At 44.6% G+C, this 16,201-nt stretch overlaps 2 protein-coding genes across 2 annotated transcripts; both read right to left on the reverse strand.

Annotated features, from left to right (window-relative positions):
• Positions 1-2,031: 2,031 nt before the first annotated feature.
• On the reverse strand, positions 2,032-3,566 carry LOC131332815 (uncharacterized). The gene is made up of 2 exons (XM_058367114.1): positions 2,778-3,566; positions 2,032-2,685 (listed from the first exon to the last, which is right to left on the reverse strand). The coding sequence occupies exons 1-2, from the start codon at positions 3,564-3,566 to the stop codon at positions 2,032-2,034; spliced, it is 1,443 nt and encodes a 480-aa protein (XP_058223097.1).
• Positions 3,567-15,309: 11,743 nt separating this feature from the next.
• Positions 15,310-16,201, reverse strand: LOC131332816 (uncharacterized). Its single transcript, XM_058367115.1, has 2 exons — positions 15,422-16,201; positions 15,310-15,357 (listed from the first exon to the last, which is right to left on the reverse strand). The coding sequence occupies exons 1-2, from the start codon at positions 16,199-16,201 to the stop codon at positions 15,310-15,312; spliced, it is 828 nt and encodes a 275-aa protein (XP_058223098.1).

The following is a 16,201-nucleotide window of genomic DNA, read 5'->3' on the forward strand; positions in this document are numbered from 1 at the left end:
TACAGCGTATTCTCCTAGGACTTGTCCCACGACCAATTATGAATCACTTTTGGCCAACAAGTGGTTAGCATCTACGGCCTTAGCCAGCTCCAAACCTACAACGAGAGCTTCGTATTCGGCTTCGTTGTTGGTTGCTTGAAACTCAAACCTAAGTGCGTAGCTTAGGCGTTGTCCTTTTGGGGACGTAAGGATCAGACCAGCTCCACTTGCTTCTTTAGTTGTTGATCCATCAACCTGAAGGACCTAAGGTTTTAGTTCTTCCTTGGGGAGTTCTTCCGGTTCTGGATACGTGTATTCTGTGAGGAAGTCGGCGAGCACTTGTGCCTTGAGAGCAATCCGGGGCTTGTATTCTATATCGAACTCGCCAAGCTCTATTGACCACTGAATTAATCGTCCGGATGTCTCTGTATAATGGAGGATCCTTAAAAGGGGTTGGTCTATTAATACTTTGATTGAGTGAGCTTGGAAGTATGGCCGTAGCCTTCTGGCTGCTATTACCATAGCAAAGGCTATCTTCTCAGCCCTGGGATATCTCTGCTCAGCTCCTCGTAACGCCCTACTGGTATAATATATTGGGAGTTGTGTCCCCTGCTCTTCTTGTATCAAAACTGCACTGACGGCGTGAGGGGAGACAGCAAGGTATAAATATAGGTCCTCTCCATCTGGGTCCTACTCAGCAATGGTGGGGACGTTAAATATCCCTTTAGTTGGTTGAAAGCTGCTTCCACCGTGGCAGTCCATTCAAAGGACTTTTTCAAAACTTTGAAGAACGTTTGACATTTATCAGTTGATCGTGAGATGAACCTGCTCAGTGCTGCGACACGTCCTGTCAGTTTTTGGACGTCCTTTATGTTCAGGGGCGAGTGCATGGTGAGGATAGTATGGATTTTTTCAGGGTTTGCTTCAATTCCTCTTTGAGAAACCATGAAGCCTAAGAATTTCCCTGAGGAGATCCCGAAGGCACATTTCGTCGAGTTAAGCCTCATTTGGTATTTCCTCAAGACTTGGAAGATTTATTTCAAGTCAATCACATGATCTTGTGCCTTGGCACTCTTGACTAGCATGTCGTCCACATATACTTCTACATTGCGTCATATTTGCTGCTTGAACATTTTGTTGACCAGCCTTTGGTATGTCGCCCCAGCATTCTTAAGACCGAAGGGCATTACTTTGTAGCAATATAATCCCCTGTCAGTTATGAACGAGGTTTTCTCTTGGTCGCCTTCATGCATTTGGATTTGGTTATATCCTGAGAATGCATCCATGAAGCTCAGGAGCTCATGCCCAGTTGTGGAGTCGACCAAGGAATCAATTCGTGGCAAAGGAAAGCTGTCTTTTGGACATGCTTTATTGAGGTCTGTGAAGTCCACAGACATTCTCCATTTGCCGCTGGCTTTCCTCGCCATAACCACGTTGGCTAACCAATCGGGGTAGAGAACTTCGTGGATGGATCCTGCTTGTACTTTGCTTATCTACCTCCTTGGCTGCAGCTTCGTTCCTTTCTGGAGCAAAAGTCCTTTTCTTTTGCTTAACAGGTCGCATTGTGGGGTCCACATTCAATTTGTGAGATATGACCCTTGGGTCAATTCCTGGGATATCCTCGTGGGACCATGCAAAGAAGTCTTTGTTATCCCTTAGGAATTGTAACAGTTCTACCTTTGCCTCTGTGCTCAACCCTGATCCAATCCTCACAGTCTTCTCTTGTAGACCTGGCTCTAAAAGTTCTTCTAGGAGCTCTTCCACAGGTTCTCCATGCTGGAGTTTTTCTTCGTCCTGCGTGTCGAGGCTTTCTATGCTCATCGTGATGTTTGCTCCCTTAAGTGAGGTGACGTAACATTCTCGTGTTGCCTTCTGATCTCCCTTGATGCAACCAATTCCTTCTGGCATTGGGAATTTCATCATTAGATGATACGTGGAGATTATTGCCCCAATTTTATTTAGGGATCGTCCTTCCCAGTATCGCGTTATATGCTGAAGGGCAATCGACTACTATGAAATCTCGACTACTATGAAATCTATCATTCGCGTAATCTAACTTCCTTCGTCCCCCATTGTGACTAATAAGGCTATTTGACCAGCTGGATAAACGGGCGTACCTGCAAATCCAACCAGTGGTGATATCAAAGGCCTTAGTCTTTCTCGTCCGACTCTTAGTTGATCATATGCATGGAGGTAAAGAATGTCGGCCGAGCTTCCACTGTCTATTAATACTCTTCTTGTGATGTAGGTGGCCATGACAATGGTTATAACCAGGGGGTCATCATGAGGAACTTGAGTTCCCTTAATGTCTTCTTCTGAGAAAATGATGGGTATTTCCTCTTTCTTTTGGATCTTGCTTGGACGGCTAACAGTGTTGACCTCCAAATACTCCTTCGTTCTCAATTTCCTAAGGTGAGCTTTCCTGGCATTGCTAGACTCTCCACCTCCGGCAAGTCCTCCATGGATGACTTTGATCTCTCCATTAGGGCCTGATCGGGGAGCCGTGGCGTCTTTTCTTTCCTTGCTTGTATCATCCCTCATGGATATCTTTTGATGCTTCTTCGTTACGAAACGTTGAAGTTTGCCTCTTTGGATCAGTTCCTTGATCTGTTGTTTTAAGTCAATACAGTCATCCGTGTTGTGACCATGGTCTCTGTGGAACTTGCAGTATTTGTCTTTAGCTCTCCTGTTAGGATCAGTCCTTAGCTTTCCGGGCCATTAAAGGTCCGGATCATTTTGTAAGTTGCTGAGGATTTGTTCTACTATGGCTATGAGTGGTGTAAACTGCTTGTATTTGCCTTGGGGCGGTCCTCCTCCTCGTTTTGGGAGGATCTGGAGTCCATCTTCTTATTTTTTGGTTCCCCTCCCGTCTTGCGGGTGGATTCTCTTCTTTTCCTATCAAATGGGGCAAATTCGCCAACCTGTGATGGCCCTACATGGGGATCAAAACTATCACAGGAACACCTTGCGTAGACGGCTTCCTCTGCATTCATGTGTTTCTGTGCCCTAAGCATAAGTTCTACCAGGGTGTTGAGTGGTTCTTGAGATAGAAGGTATAAAAACTTTCCTGAATACAATCCAGCTATATACGCAGTTATGCTCACGCTGTCGTCAGCTTCCTCTATCTGAACCACCTCTTTGTTAAACCTGGTAGTATACTCCCTTAGCGACTCCCACCTTCCCTGTTTCACTGTCAAGAGGTGCATTGCTGGTTTGCCATAGCGTTGGCCAGCAATAAAGTAGCTCATAAAGCTAGTGCTAAGCTCTTTGAAACTACGTATGCTTTCTAGGGGGAGTTTGTTAAACCATGCCCGAGCACTTCCTTTGAGGGTGACAGGGAATGCACGACACATTACCTCATCTGGTACTGCTTGTAGGTGCATTAGGGATTTGTATGTTTCTAGATGATCCAATGGGTCCGTGGAACCATTGAATGTCTCTAGCTGAGGCATTTTGAACTTCTTGGGGAGTGGCAGCCCCATGACCTTAGATGTGAAGGGTGAATCCGTATTCTGCACCAACTCTTCTACCATGGCAGGAGTTTGTGCTTTGATGTGTTTCATCAACCCATCGATCTGGTCCTGCATCTTAAGCAACACTTCCTGTTCGTGAGGTTGCTTTTCTAGAGGTGGTTTGTCGTGCTTCCTTCGGTTCTGGCTTTCCTTTTCACTGGATTCGGCATCCTCCCTGTCATCTTCTTCTGGACTTTCGCTATGTCGTTGGTTTAAGATGATTGGCTCTGAGATTTGCTTTCACAGATCTGCGTTCTCCTGCATCGCTGCTTGTAGCCCTTGGGTTAGCGTTTTAATTTGCTCTTGCATTTGGGCGAATGCTTCTGGGGTCATCTGGTCGCCTCCGGGTTTGTTCACTGCAGCAACTCTGGCCGCCTCTGCCGTCTTAGCGGCTTTGGCTGCAGCAGCCTTCGTAGCCTTGGCTATTTTGGCAGCCTTAGCCGCCTTGGCTGCATCTGCGGCCTTTGTGGCGTCGTCGACACCCATTTGTGGGGGGTTTGAAGCCATTGTTGTTCTGCTTGATCGGGTGTCCACCATACAAAACTATTCACTGTAAGGAAGAAGTCGTTTCCCACAGACGGCGCCAGCTGATGAATCAGCTTTGGATCTGGCCCCGACCTGTACCTGCAAAGACAACGTGAGAGCTTATGTCACCGGTGAGGTGGCTTGCCAACCACCCTCCGATGCCTAAGTCAGTAGTATACTTCAGAGTATTTTTGTTCTCTGTTTAGGATTGCATACCTTTTATCGAAGTTCTACCGTCATATTTATAGGCATCTTTGTTTGGGAGGTGGAGTCCTTATAGGACTGTATTCCGGATCACCTGCTTGGGGTGAGGAGGAGTCCTGCCTTAGCTAGGAGTCCATGTACATCTGGGATGGCTAGTGCTTATCTCATTTTATAGCATTCCTTATCCTGTAGAGTTTCAATTGTAGTTTATTCCATTCGGGCATCTTTGGTTAGGATAAATAATATCCAAAGAATACTATTTATCCTGTTCTAACCAAGTGCCAAAGCTGGTCCTTGGACCTCATGCCAGCTCCGTCTTATAGGTGGAGCCGGCATCCCCTGACCTTGTCATGGGCTATGTCTCCTTGGAAATTGTGGGCGAAGCTGGCCGCTATCTCCCAGGTCCGTATAACGTATAGTGCTGACCTTGACAAGTTTTTCCTTACTTATCAAGGTACTTGTAATGGAAATTTGTTTAAGTTTTTAGGAAGTTTATTTCTGTTTTTAGGAAATTGTTATTGGCAATAAAGTTGCTTTCATGAGCACCACGAGTTCTTTCTGTTAGCCAAAGTGGCCCATAAAACTCCCCACGCGGGACGGTTGTTGAAACTTCCTGTGGAGCATGATATGGTCTATTTTTCCTGTTTAGATGATAGGGAAGAACAAACAACAATAATAAAATTCTTAAATTTTTTTATTATAATCCACACCTCTAACGAGGTGCGGACAGTTATTACATAAAGTAATTTGTGGGAAAAACCCACAAAGTTGCAACCTAAACGCTACCTCCCTTCCTCGGAAGGGAAGGAACTGGGGGCGCCGGTTGCCCACGGAAAGCTTCAAGCTGATCCCAGTTAGCGATCAGCACCATGCGGACGGTCTTCTCCATGACAAACAGTGAGTCCGCCATGGCATCCATCTTCACAGACAGCCCATTAATGGCAGCCTTCAAATTCTGCAACTCTTGGCACAGCTCTGAGATACGCTCGTTCGCCATTACGATTTGAGAAATGTGTATGGAATAGGAAGTAATCCATCACAGCTACCGCTTTTTATAGCACATATCTGACGGTTCATTAACCGCATGCTAAACCAATCAGCATGACCATAATCAAGGCACAATTAAAGCCACCACCTCAACCGCTTAGTATAATGGGAAGTTGCACTAGCGATTACCTTGGGCAGTTGCAAGGTTGATACCTGTTAAAGCTTTAACAAAACTTATATCACATCCTACCAGAACCTATAAAAGCGTATTAATTAATTACATGCCACAGAAAATTTTTATGCTCAGGGGAGTAAGGTTACAAGATAGACATAGCACACCTATACATAATCAGCTTTGGAAAAATTTCCAAGCCGGAAAGACGTAGCCAAGGCTATGCATAATAAAGCAGCTTTGGAAAAACAATAATTCTACAACCACACCTATTTTACACACCCAAATGCACACCCACACATACAAGTGTGTGGGCTCCACACACATTAGACACTCTAGTGTGTGTGGAGCCCACACACTTGTGTGTGTAGTTGTGCATTTGGGTGTGTAAAATGGGTGTGGTCCTAGAACTACTCTTGGAAAAATTTCCAAGCTAGAAAGACGTAGCCAAGGCTATGCATAATTAATTAATTAGCTTTGGAAAAATTTCCAAGCTGGAAAGACGTAGCCAAGGCTATGCATAATTAATCAGCTTTGGAAAAATTTCCAAGCTGGAAAGACGTAGCCAAGGCTATGCAGCTTTGGAAAAAAATCCAAGCTGGAAAGACATAGCCACGGCTATGCAGCTTTGGAAAAAATCCCAAGCTGGAAAGACATAGCCAAGGCTATGCATAATTAATCAGCTTTGGAAAAATTTCCAAGCTGGAAAGATGTAGCCAAGGCTATGCATAATAAAGCAGCTTTGGAAAGATTTCCTAGCTCAACAGACGTAGCACAGCTATACGCTCTACAAAGTCGTGACTTACCCAAAAAGATGTCCCAAGGGAAAATCAATAAAGTGTCTCAATTGTTTGCATACAAACAATTCACACACTTAGGGGTATAGGGCGTGGTATAAACCACAAACACAAAGCTCAGAATGAAAATATCTAGCTTTAAAACAAAAAATAAGAACCAGACCAAGCACAAGTGTTTGGCAAAACTGAGATAAAGACAAGAAATAAATCTATGAAAGACAACATACAAAGTTATATCAATCACAAAGACTGATGGAAGTTGCCACAGAATTTGGCTCAAACTGAAAGCACGCTGTCATCTGCACCTGTCATGATCATCAACAAGCATTTACAAGAATCCCAAAACATGATCTCAATGAGATCATCCTCAACGATCAAGAAAGTAAAGTTTCCAAACCATTCAAGGGCCAAGATTAAGGCCACCCCAACACGGTTAAAAAGTACGAAAAAGTATTTAGTTACAGACCAAAAAATGAATCAAAAGTTTCTGAAAGGCCACTCAGGGGCCCAGGGTAGAACCATCAATAGCCTGCCCATCACCAGATGATAGGCCAGGAGGTGTTATGGCTGGGATCGGAGTTTCAAGGGGCAGAGAAACCTTTTCTGGAGTTTGGAGAAGAGATGCAAGGGAAGAGCTCGGGGCAGATGTATCTTTAGAAACCGCGTCATCAGCTTCATCCTCCTCCTTCTGCCCCCTGTCAAAACATGAGGGCCCTTCTTCGTCATCAACTTCAAATTTGGAAAAATCCAAATTTGGAAAAGCTAAGGCTGCTTGGCTCCTCATGGCTTCAAACCCATCAAAGTACTGTTGGGTGATGTCTTGACGATACTCAGGGGACTAAAGGAAGAGTTCAATAGCTTCTTTGCGAGCGTTCTTCACTTTCTCAGGCATCCCCGCGCTCATGGTCTTGTACTTCTCTATCTTCTTACCCCATTCAGAAAGTTTCTGGTCCAAACAACGAGCAGTAGATACGGCCATGTCTCTCTCCTCCTCCAAACCTCTCTTTGAATTAAGAGTAGCATCCCTCTCGCTGGTCGCCTTCCGAAGCTCAGCAGACATGGAGGCACCCTGCTTTGTGAGATTCAGATTGGCCTCTGTCAGCGTGACCACTTGTTTTCCTAAGCTATGGCTTTGGGAAGTAAGGTATCGACCACGAGCCGTAGCCTGCCAAGATAGAAGCAAGAAGTTAACCAAAGGAACAATAAAGCAATGATTAAATTTCAGAAAATGGAAGAGCATACCATGGCCAACTCTACCAACATTTGCTCTCCTACTGCCTGAAGAGACATTTCAGCCATCAGCACTTTATTGGCTGCATAAAGCAACCTAGAAACATGCTCAAGAGCATCGTTGTAATTGCCCAGCACCGAAGGGCTGCCAGGAAGTTTCATCTTCTTCGCAAGAGGGGTACCCTCCCCAGCTACACCTTTTGGCTTTTTTCTAGATTTTTCAACTTCCTCCTCAACCAGCGGCTCAACCACTAAGTCAAGTGCGGGGTTATTAAGAAGATCAGCATCCAGGAAGCTGTCCACATTTAGCTCTTTTGGAGACGAGAGCTCTTCCTTTTTCCTGCTGCGGTCTCGGACGGTTGCTTTGCCCTCTCAGCTTTCAGTCTGGTCAGCAAGGCTTTATCCATCTTTGGTGCCATTTCCTGACTCTTACTTTCTTCCCCTGAAGAGAGATCAAACAAATGAGGGAATCAGCTGACACTAAAACACTAAATAAAAACAGAAAGATACCCCGAGAGAGAGCTAAGGCCTCACAAGAAGTTTCTGGACCAAGCAAATAAGCGGCTAAAGAATATGGAGTTACAAGCAACTCCCAGCTATGGACTGTGTAACTCCTGGCCTATTTAAGCTCGGCCTCAATAGCAGGACTCGAAGGATAAGGAGCTCGAGCTGCACAAACATAATTAAATTCCTAAGGGAATAATCCAAGAATCATAGCTGTACAGACAAAACAGAATTCCTAAGGGAATGATTCATAAAATTGCAAGGATAGAGAAAAGTTCAGTTAGCTTACAACTTGTGATAGGGACCCCCCACCTACGGGGAATCTTGGGGGCATACATTCCAACTTCTTAGTTAGGGAATTCCCAACCATCACCCCCAACAAAGAAAAACTTATCTTTCCAGTTTTTACTCACAGCAGGGAGCTCTGTAACTAGCTCCCCCTCACCAGGCCTTTTGGTAAAGTAATACCAGCCAACCCCTCCTGGGGCTTCCTTCAAAGAAAAGTGGTTGAAAAAGGGCCATTTGTCAAAGAAATCTCCCCATCTGACATCGCGCCCCAAAGCGCCGTTAACAGACGCCAAGAGTTTGGCACAATTTGGCCAGTTGCCAGACCAAGAAAACTCAAAACATCCCTCACTACGGTGGGCTAGGGTAGGCGCAAACCCCCTTCTAAAGCACCAACGTAAATACAAATCTCATTTTTGACAGGGTCACAAGCTCGTTCGGACCCTGAAGGCTTCCTAAGGGGAACTGAGGATGAGATCAAATTCCTAAACCTAAGAACAGCCAACTCCTCGTTCGTGATTGTGGATGGGATGTTGGAGGCAGAAAAAGTGGGAACCCTACAGGGGTCCCTCGACGAAGACACAGGAGGCAAGGAAGTTCTAAAGTCACTCGGCTATCCAATATCGGACGACGCCCTCATAATGCTGCTACGATGCATCGAGACTTCTTCCTCAGCGGTCGATTCCTCGACTTGAAGGATCGAGGAGAAATTGATAAAACCCTTTGACATTAGGGTTCCAACAGAAAAGGTCGCGAAAAACCCTATTTTGGAGGGAAAGAGAGTAGGGGCAAAGTCTTCTATAATCGGGGAGTAAAGATCGATGCAAGAAAAACCTATTAATCGAGACAAAATAAACTCGCCTGGAACGACCCACTTCGGGTCTAAAAACTCTACACTAGGAGGAGAATCCAGCATGAAAAACAAAGAAAGAACAGCAAAGGAAGGAGAACGTACCTAAGAGGGACGGGCTCTAAGCACAACGACGAAGGAGAAATCACAAGGGAAGTCTCACAAAGAAGAACGCCTGGGTAGAGTCGAGTACTTCTCTGGCTTGAAACCGATCAAAGCAAGGGAGAGGATAAAGTGATGAGCATCAATCCCGAGAACGGTTTCTCGATACATGTCAGCCAACTCCCAGCACGGGGAGAATCAAGATCTCGCCACCTGTCCCCATGATATGATCCACGCATTTAAAACTTCCAGGTAAAGGAAAAAGGCGGTAACCGCCACTTAGGTCTTACCAATGTTCCCAACCTCCAGAGAATAAACTTGAGCATGGAAACAGGGGAGTACCTGATAAGTAAGGAAAAACCTGTCAAGGTCAGCACTATACGTTATACGGACCTGGGAGATAGCGGCCAGCTTCGCCCACAATTTCCAAGGAGACATAGCCCATGACAAGGTTAGGGGATGCCGGCTCTGCCTATAAGACGGAGCTGGCATGAGGTCCAAGGACTTGCTTTGGCACTTGGGTAGAACGGGATAAATAGTACTCTTTGGATATTATTTATCCTAACCAAAGATGCCCGGATGGAATAAACTACAATTGAAACCCTACAGGATAAGGAATGCTATAAAATGAGATAAGCACTAGCCATCCCAGATGTACATGGACTCCTAGCTAAGGCAGGACTCCTCCTCACCCAAGCGGGTGATCCGGAATACGGTCCTATAAGGACTCCACCTCCCAAACAAAGATGCCTTTAAATATGACAGTAGAACTCCGATAAAAGGTACGCAATCCTAAACAGAGAACAAAAATACTCTCAAGTATACTACTGACTTAGGCATCGGAGGGTGGTTGGCAAGCCACCACATCGGTGACATAAGCTCTCACGTTGTCTTTACAGGAACAGGTCGGGGCCAGATCCAAAACTGATTCATCATGAATCTTATGATTTTCTTAAACATGCATGGATTAAAATATGACGAAATTACATCAAGCAAGCGGTGGACCACTTTTATTTGCTTCGAATGAATCTGCCAGTAGTGCACTACGGTGCGGCTATCAAGTGCACTGTCTTCCTTTTTTTGATGGACATGCTAATGTTTCCTCTTTCCTGTTTTGCAGTACCAGCTAGCACAAAATCTGTGGATCTCTAGCACTGATACTCAATAGAGTTTGTCTCAAAATTTTGAACCGTACTATAACCTTCTGTTTAATAGAGATGCTTTAAATTTTGCTCTTATGTTCTGAAGTCTCATTTTGTTTGCGCAGATTTGGTGCTTTGCTTTTTTTTTTTTTTGAGCTTTAAGCTCCGTGGCCATTGCCTCTTCGAGTTTTAAGCTCCGCAGCTTTTGCCTCTTCGAGCTTTAAGGCTCTGCTGCTGTTATTTCTTCGAGCTCTGCTCCGCAGCTTCTTCGAGTTTTGCTCCGCAGCTTCTACGAGCTTTAAGGCTCCGCCACTTCTTCGAGCTATGCTCCGCAGCATCTTCAAGCTCTGCTCCGCAGCTTCATAGAGCTTTGCTCCGCAGCATCTTCAATTTTTGCTCCGTAGCTTCTACGAGCTTTAAGGCTCCACCGCTTCTTCGAGCTCTGCTCCGCAGCATCTTCGAGCTCTACTCTGCAGCCTCTTCGAGCTCTGCTCAGCCTTTTCTTCGAGCTCTGCTCCGTAACTTCTTCGAGCTCTGCTCCTCAGCCTCTTCGAGCTCTACTCCGCGAATAGATGGCCTTGTTCAACTATCGTTCGGTAGATGATCATCAAATTCTATCCATTAGTTACGAAGGTGCTACCCCAACCACTCAAGTTGACCTCTGGGTTCATGATCCAGCCATTGGAGCTCTTGCACAAGACTGGGATCTTTCTCCTGATTCACACCACCTCTCAAGATGGTATACTAAATCATCTCGAGAACTATATGACCATGGGAAGTCTACTTTTGTCTCTGGCGATACATTATTACTATGATCATCTCTACATAAGAAGTACAATGATTCCGAGCGCTTCCTCTTGTTGGGCGATCGAATCGCCAATGGAGATGCTAAATGGGGTAACACGACTCCTCTATTTGGGGAAATTTCTTTCATTGATGGATATTGGGATTGGTTAGAAGATGTGCTCGCACGGAACAAAGATGTGCTAACCTCTGCGAAGATATATGACGCTGTCTTTGCATCCTTATTCACTTATGTTCGCAATACTAACCTTATCCGCTCATTTTGTGAGCTTTGGTGTCCCTCAACAAATAGTCTTCACGTACCAATCGGAGAAGCGTCTATTTCCTTATGGGACCTATGTCTAACTGGGGGACTTTCAATTGACAGAATCTTCTATGACGAGGCTGTGCCTTCTGCTAGAGAACTCACCAGTGTTGATAAAAAGGATGTGCCACACCTTCCTCCAAGTTCCAAGTACTTATTCTTGGTGTATAGCAAAATTTATTGTGCAAGCGAGATTTCAAATGTTATTACCCATGACTGGGTAAAGTTTTGGTTTAAGGAGACATCTCGTTATAAAGAGCCCCCCCTAGGGTTCAGAAGAAAAGGACAGGTGAGCCCAGAACATCCAACAATCCAACTGGCTTCATTGATGGGCAAAAGTCGCACTCTGAAGATACAGAAAAGGTCTTTGATGACTTGGGAATTGAGAAGGACGTGAAAGTAGAAACCAACTTGGCTGCTCTTCTATCTTGTTGGCTATGTGTGTTTGTACTGCCTAACAAGCAAGTGGACCAGATTCGTCCAGGCATCTTCAAAGTGGCAAGTATGATGGCTCAAGGAAAGAGGTTTTCTTTGGCAGTACCTGTCCTTGCGAGCATATACCATGGTTTGAAAGAGATTACATCTTCACCTAATCCAAGCAAATGTGGCGCACCATTTCCCATCCATTATGTTTATGGATGGCTTAGTTGTTACTATGATAGTTACCTCTTGTCTGCTTCCTCAAAATTTAATTGTGGTGCCCGAATGGTGAGACTTGCCGGGGAAAAGAAGGCTAAACATTTTAGTTCCTAAGAAGCTTGCGATCTTTTGAAGGGCATCATGCCATCGACTCTGTCGCTCTTAGCCGTGATTAAACCAAAACAAGGAATTGTCACCGACCATGGAAAGCATTTGGACTCTTGGAATGACTACTCATCAATCTTAGATCAAGCTATTTGACTCTCCGCCGTGGTAATGAGCATATTGTTGAGCAATACAGCCCTTACCGATTTGCTAGACAATTTCGATTTTGTCAAGACATTCCTAGAAAGTTAAGAGAAGAGCTCTCAACCGGCACTTTGGGAGTTTTGCATGAGATTAAACACGAGGGCTGATTTTATGATTCCGTCGCATTCATCTAGAGGCCTTGCCACCAAAGAGTATGTTAAGTGGTGGGAAAAATCTTTAAGTGGCTTCTGCAAATATAAGCTTGCATGTGCGAAGCCAGATTCATCTCCCACTGCTCTAAAAGGGAAGATTCTTATCAAAATACCCACTACGAAGTCAAAATTGGCTTCAGAAGTTACTCAGCCTCTTTCAAACCTAAGGAGAAGGAAGTGACCAAAGCAATGGCCAAGGAAGCAGCAGTTGTCGTGGCAGTCAGGCCAAAAACTCCTTTGAGTATTCCAGCTTCTAAGCCAAAGCCTACCGTTACCAAGACTTCAGAACCAATGGGTGAAAGGAAGAGGGCTACCGTAGTTCTTTCGGAAGGTAGTAGTTCTGACCAAGGTGAGCGCCATTGGAAGCGTTTGAAAAAGAAAGCAGCAGATTCTGATTTGCGGCCCAAAGAGAAAGTGATGGTTTCTGATTTGGCAAAATTGGACTTTAATTTGGATGGCGTCCTTGATGATTTGCCAGACACTTCAAACCACCTTGAGGTATTGGGTAAAAGAGTAAGCTTTAATCACCGCATTCTTTTGTTCTTTATTTTATTAACTCTTTAAAGAAGTTTGGACTTTTCATCAAATTTCTTAATGAGTCATTTCCTTCTACAGTTGGGAAACCAGTTTGCATCAGATGAGCGTGAAGGTTCTGTTGATGGTCCAGACCCTTTTGATCTTGCATTGCGATCAAAGCATAATTTTGTATCTGGGGTCCATCTTCCATCTACTTCCAAGTCTCTTACTTCTAAGCCTCCTACGTTAGGCTGTGTGGCGCCATCGACTATTACTGCATTTGATACGGAGAGTGTGATCAACTGCGGTCGTCGTTCGGCCGCGAAGATTTATGATAGCAAAATTAAGAGTATTTTGGAAAAAACTCCTTTTGAGAAACTGCCATCCTTAAGACCAAAACTGCAAGTGATTTATGCTAAATTTTTGAAGCTTGAATTGGATTATTCCCCACTCCAAACTCAGGTAGAGAAATATATACATAATACCACCAACTATGTTTCCATGAGATCGAATTTTGCTAGCGGGCTGACTTCAGAGGCGAAGGAGCGACGATTGGCAGATGGTGGATACCAAGAGAGGTCAACTGATGGAGGAGCTAGAGCAGTTGGACTTAGAGGCGAAAAAGCTCAGAGAATCGCTTGAAGAGATTGATGCACAAAGAGCTCAAAAGCAGGATGTTGTCTGAACTTTACAAGCAGAGCGAGCCAATATAGAAGCGACTGAGGTGATGGAGCCGGCGGACATGGAAGTGGCTAACAATTTGGAGCAACTTCTGAAGTTTGAGCTGGATGAGATCCAAAACTTGACTTGGCTGGACTGGTGCTTATTCCGCTTTCCTTTATCGTATTTCTTTTATTTAGGCTTGTTTAGTTTACTAAATGGATGTTTCATTTTTAGCAAACCATGCCTTTGTATTTATGATGTTTTAGCATAAGACAATCACTTTATTTATTTTTTTTAAATAAAGTTTTTCTCATACTTTTAGCCATTCATAGTTAAATCTCTTGTGAGCCATGAGTAGCGTAGTTGTGGTTGAATGTTTTTTTTTTTGATGGATTAACTGAACTTAAGAAAAATTCTCAAGTTGCCTATGTACCTTTGGAAGGGGATCAAGTCAAAACGTAGTTCAAAGGTAAGACGAATATTTTTTATTTTTTAGGCCGTGCACAGTTTTAACTCATGCAAGCCAGGAGCAACAAGCAGTTTAGGCTCATGCGTCATGGAGTAACGCTTGCTCTTCAAGGGTAGTAGCGCTTCAAGAATTTGTCGTTTATGGGGCCAACTCTTAAGCCGTCTTCAGCACCCACTTTGTAGGCGCCACTTGAGTAAACTTCTTGCACCACATATGGTCCATCCCATTTGGAAATGAATTTGCCACCGATTTTATGGGTGGTATTAATGGGCCTTCTTACACCAAGAACCAAGTCTCCTTTCTAAAAAGAACGAAGACGAACCTTGTTAAATGACTTTGACATGAGGGCTTGAAAACACTCAAAACGTTGTTATGCCTCAAGTCTCTTTTCATCAAGTGCTTCTAATTCTTCAAAGCGCAAGTGTGCATTATCTTCAAGAGTGAGACCTTCTTGAACGGCCCTCCTTAAAGATGGGATTTGACGTTCGAGCGGCAAAACAACTTCCACACGCACTAGTGCATATGGAGTGGCTTGTGTAGGTGTTCGATATGCGGTTCGATATGCCCAAAGAGCTTCTTCCATTCTCTCAGGCCAATCCCTATTTGCTTTGGCAACCACTTTCTTCAATAAGTTCCCAATAGTCTTATTGAATGCTTCTGCAAGACCATTTGTAGGCGGGTTGTACATAGTAGAGGTATGCTACTTGAAGCCAAATTTTTGGCAAAGTCTGGTCATGGCACTGTTGTAGAAATTCTTTCCGTTGTCCGTGATGATGCAACGCGGTACGCCATATCTAAAGATGAGGTGAGTACGGATGAAGTTGACGACATTTTCCTTCTTTACCTCTTTCAGCGCGATTGCCTCCGCCCATTTGGAGAAGTAGTCAGTTGCAGCCAAGACGTACAACTGACCATCAGAAGACTTTGGCAAGGGCCCCACGACATCCATCCCCCATGCATCAAAAGGTCAAGAAGTGACAGTTAGATGGAGCAGTTTGGGCAGTTGATGTATACAATTGGCGTGGACTTGGCAAGCATGACATCTCTTGGCATACTCCATGCAATCCTTGACCATTGTCAGCCAGTAGTAGCCCATTCTTTTGATTCGAAAATGAAGCTTGGGGCCAGATTGATGAGCGCCGCATATTCCAGAATGAACTTCTTCTAGAGCTTGCTTTGCTTCACTTTCTCCAAGGCAACGAAGAAATAACCCTTCAAAAGATCGGCGGTAAAGCGTATCCTTGTAGTAAAAGAATCGAGGGGCGCGACGCTTCACATCCGTTCTTTTATGTGGATCATCAGGCAATTTTCCTTGTTGCAGATGCTCAATGAGTGGTTGACGCCAATCCTCAATTTCAATTTCCAAAACTGAGACGACGTTCACTTCCCTTTCACCACCATCTTCACTTTCAAAGATAGGTGGTATGACCCAACTTCGGCATATCGAGACATGCATCTCATGGTGAGGAAGAGCAAGGGTAGAAGCAAGCTTTGCAAGTGCATCTGCCTGCTTATTTTCACCACACGGCACGTGTTGTAGAGTAACATCACCAAGCCATGCGATCAGGCGACGAGCGTAATTATTGAAAGGCACGAGCTCAGGCTTCCTCACCTCATAGATGTCAAGAAGTTGGTTTTTTATCAACATTGAATCTCCATATACCTTGAGTTGCAAGTGCTTTGCTTCAACGGCCATCTCCAGCCCAAGAATGAGAGCTTGGTATTCAGCCTCGTTGTTTGAACAATTTTGTGTGAGAGTGAAAGCATAGGGCAAGACATCTCCTTCTGGGGAAACAAATACCACACCAGCACCTACTCCACTTTGATGAGACGCACCATCAAAGTACATTGTCCAAGGGGGATGAACTTCTACTACCATAACTTCCTCATCTGGCAATTCTTCGGACAATTCCCATTCGGCTGGTATAGGATGGTCTGCCAAGAAGTCGGCCAGAGCTTGCCCTTTAACAGCTTTTTGCGGCACATAGATGATCTCATATTGTTGGAAAATGAGTGACCATCTTGCCAATCGATCAGAGAGGACTGGCTTTGACAT

Source organism: Rhododendron vialii, chromosome 7a (assembly GCF_030253575.1).
Source record: "Rhododendron vialii isolate Sample 1 chromosome 7a, ASM3025357v1".
Lineage (NCBI taxonomy): Eukaryota > Viridiplantae > Streptophyta > Magnoliopsida > Ericales > Ericaceae > Rhododendron > Rhododendron vialii.

What these genes read in the sequence shown, in the direction of transcription:
- LOC131332816 (XM_058367115.1), bottom strand. Translation starts at nt 16,201, where the DNA reads ATGTCAAAGCCAGTCCTCTCTGATCGATTGGCAAGATGGTCACTCATT. An exon ending in ATCCACATAAAAGAACGGAT is followed by an intron (nt 15,358 to 15,421) that starts GTGAAGCGTCGC and finishes GATCTTTTGAAG; the next exon opens with GGTTATTTCTTCGTTGCCTT.
- LOC131332815 (XM_058367114.1), bottom strand. Translation starts at nt 3,566, where the DNA reads ATGCAGGACCAGATCGATGGGTTGATGAAACACATCAAAGCACAAACT. An exon ending in AGGAGGAGGACCGCCCCAAG is followed by an intron (nt 2,686 to 2,777) that starts GCAAATACAAGC and finishes TGGCCCGGAAAG; the next exon opens with CTAAGGACTGATCCTAACAG.